Raw genomic sequence first — 8,923 nt, forward strand, 5'->3', positions numbered from 1 at the left:
AAGAGGAGAGTGAAAAAGTTGGCTTAAAGCTCAACATTCAGAAAACAAAGATCATGGCATCTGGTCCCATCACTTCATGGGAAATAGATGGGGAAACAGTGTCAGATTTTATTTTTTGAGGTTCCAAAATCACTGCAGATGGTGACTGCAGCCATGAAATTCAAAGATGCTTACTCCTTGGAAGAAAAGTTATGACTAACCTAGATAGCATATTGAAAAGCAGAGACATTACTTTGCCAACAAAGGTTCGTCTAGTCAAGGCTATGGTTTTTCCAATGGTCATGTATGGATGTGAGAGTTGGACTGTGAAGAAGGCTGAGTGCCGAAGAATTGATGCTTTTGAACTGTGGTGTTGGAGAAGACTCTTAAGAGTCCCTTGGTCTGCAAGGAGGTCTAACCAGTCCATTCTAAAGGATATCAGTCCTGGGTGTTCTTTGGAAGGAATGATGCTAAAGCTGAAACTCCAGTACTTTGGTCACCTCATGTGAAGAATTGACTCATTGGAAAAGACTCTGATGCTGGGAGGGATTGGGGGCACGAGAAAAAGGGGACAACAGAGGATGAGATGGCTGGATGGCATCACTGACTCGATGGACATGAGTCTGAGTGAACTCCGGGAGTTGGTGATGGACAGGGAGGCCTGGCGTGCTGCGATTCATGGGGTCACAAAGAGTCGGACAGGACTGAGTGACTAAACTGAACTGAAGCAACCATCGAGTATTATGTGTTGTGTGCTGTGGATTAACAAAAGGTCAGAGACAGAATATTTTAGATTGTATGTGAGATGGTAAAGAAAAGGAAATGCTAATTAGGAGCATAAAAGGGGAACGAATTTCAAAGCAGGAGACCAAGAATGACTTCAAAGAGAAAACAAATTTTAACTGAAAGTATTACTGGTTGAGGAAACTGCATGAATACAAGTATAGAAACATGGAAGTCAGCAGTGTTTTTTGTAATGCCAAGGATATTTTACAAAGTTAAAATTAGAATTGCTCTTGAGGTCAGAAAATCTTGCTTAATGAAACTTATCTGTGCAATTCATTTCCATAGTTAACAAGTAAACTGAAGCTTTCAAGTGTTTTGGATACTTACAGTTTATATTGTATCAAAGAACCATCTTCCCACATCCAGGGGCTGACACTTCCTTTTCGAGATAATCCAATCCAATAAAAATAAGACACCAAAGACTGAACAAAGTTCTGTGAAGGAAGAACCCTATGTGTAATTTAATCCCTAGTCTTTTTTTTTAACAATAAAAAATGAAAATAATGTGAACGCACACTGCCATATTTAAAATGGATAACCAAGAAGGACCTAGAGCATGGAACTCTGCTCAATGTTATGTGGCAGCCTGAATGAGAGAGAAGTTTGGGGGAGAGTGGATACATGTATATATATGGCTGAGTCCCTTTGCTGTTCACCTGAAACTGCCACAACATTGTGTGTTAATTGGCTATATACCCCGATAAAAAATAAAAAGAAAATAATGTGAAGACAAACAATTATAATTTTTACCAAAATCTTTTTTTTACATTTTCAATTAGGACTATTTATTACTGTCTAATCATTCCTTCTGCTTCCCTGGTGGAAGGAAACACAAGAGACACGGGTTTGATCCCTGGGTTGGGAAGATCCCCTGGAGAAGGGAAGGGCTACCCACTCCAATATGTGCCAAAAGTATCAACATATTAAAAGATCCATTATTATTAAAGGACTTCAAAACAGAGAAACATGAAAAAAGGGCAACTCCCATAATGGTTTCATGAGAGATGCCTTTTTGTTCAGAAACCTCGGTTTCCTTCCTAGAGCAGATGTAGAGCATCATTACCAGAGCTTAATGTTTTTCTGAGACAAAACTAAAATTGAGACACTGTAATTCCCACCAACAAGGGATTCTTTTTATTTACTACAAAGTTTTCTATTTGACTTGAAAAGACAAGTTATTGTCATTTAACAAACACATGAGTTTCAGATGTTCTTTAAAAATTTTTAGCAATTTTCTCCTTGCATATAAAAAAATGGGAAAAATTTACAACTTCAGAACTCATTACCTGTTCATCTTCATCTTCTATCTTCAGCAGATGAGAGCCCTGGTTGGTGCAGAATTTCCGACTCTCTTCGAAGGTTTTATCTATGTCAGAAAAATAGTAGCATTTCTCTTCACAGCAAGACCATTTGTTCCGGTACTTTTCTTTAAAAAAAAAAAAGTTTTTAAGTTAGTCTAATTCTCTTCCTGGAAAGTTTTGCTCCAGACATCCTTCCCAGCTCTACAGGACTTACTACTTTCCATGAGCTCTGAGGACATCACTGCTAACTCAAAATGCAAAATAACATATCTGTCGTTCAGAGGGAAAGAGAACTTTTCTTCTTCTGCAAAGTTTTCTCCAAGATGCCATGGGCACCAGGACATGAATGTAAGAGTAGGAAATATTTAAGAGCACAAAAACTGTATTGCTTTTGATATTTAATTTTTGTATCAATACTAACAATGCTTTCCTCCAGGAACTCTCTAGCTTCATCAAAGTACGGTGACTATTAGTTTGGGTTTCCTTGGTGGGTCGATGGTAAAGAATTAGCATGCCAATGCGGAGACAAAAGAGACACGGGTTCGATCCCTGGGTCAAGAAGATTCCCCTGGATGAGGAAATGGCAACCCACTCCAGTATTCTTGCTTGGGAAATCCCATGGACAGAGGAACCTAGTGGGCTACACTCCATGAGGTTACAAACAGTTGGACACAAGTTAGCAACTAAACCACAACAACAGCAATTATTAGTTTAAAGAAAGAAAATAATCCATTTCTCCTTTCTCCTACCCATCAAATTTTACCATCTGAAAAATGTAAGAACAAAAAATAAAGTTACTAAAAAAGCATCTTTAAAGTATTTTCATAGAAGACAAAACCAAAGTAACTAAATTATATTCTAGCAAGAATATTTTAAGCAACTAGTTGCTAGTGGTAAGCAAAACACACAGAGAGTTAAAGTCCCACCAGAGTGCTTATCAAAACTAGTAGATGGATATAGATAAGAGTCTTATTGAATTGACTGTTGACCTGGAGAAACTTCAGGGAAGCTCTCTGAATTTTCAGGTTATCCATGACTTTGAGAGATAGGATGGGATTGCTTGCAAGGTAAATTTTACCCATATGACCAAGTCAGGAGTTGGGATATGTTTCAAGGGACTTGAGTTAGCAAAGTGATACACAGGACAGTTATTGCTATTTGGTCCCTTAAGCCTTACCCGACTGTTTTTGCAACCCCATGCAACCCCAAGGAGCCTGCCAGGCTCCTCTGTCCATGGGATTTCCCAGGCAAGAATACTGGAATGGGTGACCATTTCCTTCTCCAGATCTTTCCAACCCAACAATCGAACCCACATCTCCTGCATTCGCAGGTGGATTCTTCACTACTGAGCCACCTGGGAAGTGACATAAGACAGTACCATTTCACAAGGGATCAGTGGAAAATATTGTCTTATAAAGAAGTAGGAAACCACTAAGCAATTATACTATATCTTATCCATACTAAATTGAATGCACTGAAAGATTTCGTTTGCTGATTGATATGACTCTTAAAGAAACTCAAAAGTTATTTCATTTCTTATTTGCAAAGTCAGTTAACTGACAGACCAATAAACAGAAACTACTAAATTTTGATTATCTACAGTTCAAAGATGCAGGCAAACCATGTGGCAAGAAATTGTATCTTCTTGAATAAAAAATATCTCTACCATACTTCACTTTTGTAGATCATGAGTTTAATAATAAAATGGAGATTGCCTGGCAATAAGTCATTATACCAATTTTTAATTATGAGTGCTTGTATGTTACTACATACCTGAGTTTAACCAATCCTTTGAAAAGCATTTATTTTTCATAGGAGTCCTGGCTTTCTCATATTCCTGCGTGTCATTATCCAACATGTTCTGATCATATTCCTGCGGGTCACTATCCAACATGTTCTGATAATTAAAAGAATTTTGAAAATCTGAAAATCATCAGCAGAAGACAGTTAGTTAGTTAGACAGTTAGTTTAACAGGTAAAATATAAACTTTTTACACTAAACTTTTCATTTGCAAAATGAAGAAAATATATATATAATATTATAAATCAGAAAAAAAATTTAAATCTTCTCCCATAATTTCAATTTTGTTTCTCACATTCTAGAAACTGTATGAGAGAGTGAAATCTTCAAATGTCAACATAGTTCATTCTTTTTTTTTTTTTGTATTTCTCTTTTATTATTCTTATTTAATAAAGAACAGACATACAATTAGTTTGTTGAAAAGTTAGAACCCAGGCTTTCTGGCTTCAAATCTCTCTATTTTCCTTTTATTTTTAATTTAAATTTATTCATTTTAATTAGAGGCTAATTACTTTAAAATATTGTTTTGGTTTTGCCATACATCAACATGAATCCACCACGGGTGTACACGTGTTCCCAATCCTGAACCCCCCTCCCACCTCCCTCCCCATACCATCACTCTGGGTCATCCCACTGCTCCAGCCCCAAGCTTCCTGTATCCTGCATCGAACCTGGACTGGCAATTCATTTCTTATATGATATTATACATGTTTCAATGCCATTTTCCCAAATCATCCCCCCCTTAACTCTCCTTTTAGGAAAAGACAAAATGTTTAGATAAAATTTAACATAAAGAATAAAGTTTCTCAACCCAATAAAAAAGTGGGGAAAAAAACCTGAACAGACATTTCTCCAAAGAAGACATACAGATGGCTAACAAACACATGAAAAGATGTTCAACATCACTCATTATTAGAGAAATGCAAATCAAACCCACAATGGAATATCACCTCACACTGGTCAGAATGGCTGCCATCAAAACGTTTATGAACAATAAATGCTAGAGAAGATGTGGAGGAAAGGGAACCCTCTTGCATTGTTGGTGGGAATGTAAATTGATACAAACACTATGGAAGATGGTATGGAGATTCCTTAAAAAAAAAAAAAAAAAAAGGAATAAAACCACCATATGACCCAGCAATCCCACTTCTAAGCATATACCCTGAGGAAACCAAAATTGAAAAACGCACATGTATCCCATTGTTCATTGCAGCACTGTTTACAATAGCTAGAACATGGAAGAAAACTAGATGTCCATTGATAGATGAATGGATAAAGGAGTTATGGTACATATACACAATGGAATATTACTCAGCCATAAAAAGGAATGGAGTTGAGTCAGTCCTGAGGTGGCCGAACCTAGAACTTATTACACAGAGTGAAGTAAGTCAGAAAGAGAGAGATAAATATCATATTAACATATTGTAACACACCTATACAGAATCTAGAAAAATGGTACTGAAGAATTTACTTACAGAACAGCAATGGAGAAACAGACATAGAGAATAGACTTGTGGACATGGGGAGAGGGGAGTGGAGGGTGAGATGTGTGGAAAGAGTAACATGGAAACTTACATTACCACATGTAAAATAGATAGCCAATGGGAATTTGCTGTATTGGGGAGGGAGACAGGAGGGAGGTTCAAAAGGGAGGAGATATATGTATTATACCTATGGCTGATTCATGTTGAGGTTTGACAGAAAACAACAAAATTCTGTAAAGCAATTATCCTCCAATAAAAACATAAATAAAAAAAAAGAATGAAGTTTCTGTAGAATACTTACACTTAGTAGCAAAAAATGCTGATATTCCCAAAAGGATGACACATATAATTCCTAGTATTACTGCTATAATACGTCCAGAAGATGCTGCTTGGAACACTGTCAAAAGAATGTGTAAACTGAAGATAAAGTGCCACAAGGCTACAATCTAGGTAATATTCTCTGAGCTTTTGTCTCACAAAAGCATACAGGTTAAGAATGAATTAGCACTGTCACGAAGTAGCTATTGTAACCCATTCAGTTCACAGGAGTATCATTTCACTTATTAAGGAAAAAAAAAAAAAAAAACTTACCATCCATTAGAAGTATTTGCCTCTGTTTTTAAATCATTGATGCTCCCAATTTAAACATTATTTGGTGATGCAAAGGAAATGAGGGGAAGGGATGTAATTTTTTCTTTTCTTTCCAAGTAACATTTACTTTTTTAAAATCACCAATCTGTTATTTCTTATCTTGCTTACAATATGCATGGTATTTCCCTTATTTGGAGCTGTGCATGTGCATTCAGTCATGTCTTTGTAACCCCATGAACTGTAGTCCTCCAGGCTCCTCTGTCCATGGGATATTCCAGACAAGAATACTGGAGTAGGTTGCCACTTCCTATTTCCTTGTAAATCTTATTACTTCTAAGATAGAAAAGAAAAACACCAATAACAAAAATATTGTTTTTAAAATTTAGATGACTACTGGAACCCTTCCTAGTTGATATTCAGAGGAGGGATATAGTAAGAGAGTGTCTCTGAGTAAATAAACATAGAGCTAAGAAATACTAATTACTGTAGTCAATTAAGACCTAGTTAAGATTCAACTGAAAGACTAAGGGAAGAAATCACTTGCATTTCTATATACTAACAATGAAAAATCAGAAAGAGCAGTTAAAGAGTCAATCTCATTCACCATTTCAACAAAAAGAATTAAATATCTAGGAATAAACTTACCTAAGGAGATGAAAGAACTGTACACAGAAAATTATAAGGCACTGATGAAAAAAATCAAAGATGACATAAATACATGGAGAGATATTCCATATTTCTGGGTAGGAAGAATCAATATTGTGAAAATTACCATACTACCAAATGCAATCTACAGATTCAATGCAATCCCTATCAAATTACCAATGGCACTTTTCACAGAACTAAAACAAAAAATTTCACAGTTCATATGGAAACACAAAAGACCCCAAATAGCCAAAGCAGTCTTGAGAAAGAAGAATGGAGCTGGAGGAATCAAGCTTCCTGACTTCAGGTTATACTACAAAGCTACAGTCATCAAGACAGTATGATAATGGCACAAACACAGAAATATAAACCAATGGAACAAGACGGAAAACTCAGAAATAAACCCATGCACCTATGGGTACCTTATTTTTGACAAAGGAGGAAAGAATATGCAATGGGGCAAAGACAGCCTTTTCAGTAAATGGTGCTGGGAAAACTGGACAGCTACAAGCAAAAGAATGAAATTAGAACACTTCCTAACACCCTACACAAAGATAAACTCAAAATGGATTAAAGACCTAAATGTAAGACCAGAAACTATAAAACTCTTAGAGGAAAACATAAGCAGAACACTTGATGACATAAATCAAAGCAAGATCCTCTATGATCCACCTCCTAGAGTAACAAAAATAAAAACAAAAGGAAACAAGAGGGATCTGATTAAACATAAAAGCTTTTACACAGCAAAGGAAACTATAAGCAAGGTGAAAAGAAAACCCTCAGAATGGGAGAAAATAATAGAAAATGAAATAACTGACGAAGGATTAATTTCCAAAATATACAATTAGCTCATACAACTCAATACCAGAATAACAAACAACCCAATCAAAAAGTGGGAAAAAAACACCTAAACAGACATTTCTCCAAAGAAGACATACAGATGGCTAACAAACACATGAAAAGATGCTCAACATTGCTCATTATTAGAGAAATGCAAATCAAAACTACAATGAGATATCACCTCACACCGGTCAGAATGGCCCTCATCCAAAAGTCTACAAACAGTAAGTGCTGAAGAGGGTGTGGAGAAAAGGGAACACTCTTGCGCTGTCGATGGGAATGTAAATTGATAAAGCCACTATGGAAGACTGTATGGAAATTCATTAATAAACTAGGAATGAAACCACCATAAGACCCAGCAATCCCACTCCTAGGCATACACCCTGAGGAAACCAAAATTAAAAGAGACACATGTTCATTGCAGCACTATTTACAGTAGTTAGGACAAGGAAGCTCCCTAGATGACCATGGACAGATGAATGGACAAAGAAGTTGTGGTAAATATACACAATGGAATATTCAGTTCAACTCAGTTCAGTCACTCAGTCACGTCCAACTCTCTGAGACCCGATGAGCCACAGCACGCCAAGCCTCCTGTCCATCACCAACTCCCAGAGTCCACCTAAACCTATGTCCATTGAGTTGGTGATTCCATCCAACCATCTCATCCTCTGTCATCCTCTTCTCCTCATGCCCTCAATCTTTTCCAGCATCAGGGTCTTTTCCAATGAGTTAGCTCTTCGCATCAGGTGGCCAAAGTATTGGAGTTTCAGCTTCAACATCAGTCCTTCCAATGAATACCCAGGACAGACCTCCTTTAAGATGAACTGGTTGGATCTCCTTACAGTCCAAGGGCCTCTCAAGAGTCTTCTCCAACACCACAGTTCAAAAACATCAATTCTTCTGCACTCAGCTTTCTTTAGAGTCCAACTCTCACATCCATACATGACCACTGGAAAAACCATAGCCTTGACTAGATGGACCTTTGTTGACAAAGTAATGTCTCTGCTTTTTAAATGTTGTCTAGTTTGGTCATAACTTTCCTTCCATGGAGTAAGCGTCTTTTAATTTTATGGCTGCAATCACCATCTGCAGTGATTTTGGAGCCCAGAAAAATAAAATTAGCCACTGTTTCCACTGCTTCCCCATCCATTTGCCATGAAGTGATAGGACCAGAGGCCATGATCTGAGTTTTCTGAATGTTGAACTTTAAGCCAACTTTTTCACTCTCCTCTGTAGCGTCACCTGAATATCTGAGGTTATTGATACTTCTCTCGGCAATCTTGTTTCCAGCTTGTGCTTCCTCCAGCTCAGCATTTCTCATGATATACTCTGCATATAAGTTAAATAAGCAGAGTGACAATATACAGCCTTGACGTACTCCTTTTCCTATTTGGAACTAGTCTGTTGTTCCATGTCCAGTTCTAACTGTTGCTTCCTGACCTGCATATAGGTTTCTCAAGAGGCAGATCAGGTGGTCTGGTATTCCCATCTCT

The 8,923-nt window shown here is 37.1% G+C and overlaps 1 protein-coding gene across 1 annotated transcript in view; it reads right to left on the minus strand.

Moving 5' to 3' along the window:
• LOC105002148 (C-type lectin domain family 7 member A-like) overlaps window positions 1-8,923 on the minus strand; it is a 55,775-nt gene that overhangs the window by 4,644 nt on the left and 42,208 nt on the right. Inside the window, exons 5-8 of the mRNA XM_010858665.1 lie at window positions 5,653-5,748; window positions 3,840-3,989; window positions 2,052-2,191; window positions 1,093-1,199 (exon numbers count right to left, since the gene is read on the minus strand). Of these exons, the coding sequence (XP_010856967.1) occupies window positions 1,093-1,199; window positions 2,052-2,191; window positions 3,840-3,989; window positions 5,653-5,748 (493 nt within the window). The remainder of the gene's footprint in view (window positions 1-1,092; window positions 1,200-2,051; window positions 2,192-3,839; window positions 3,990-5,652; window positions 5,749-8,923) is intronic.

Source organism: Bison bison, unplaced genomic scaffold (genome assembly GCF_000754665.1).
Source record: "Bison bison bison isolate TAMUID 2011002044 unplaced genomic scaffold, Bison_UMD1.0 scf7180017864390, whole genome shotgun sequence".
NCBI classification, from domain to species: domain Eukaryota; kingdom Metazoa; phylum Chordata; class Mammalia; order Artiodactyla; family Bovidae; genus Bison; species Bison bison.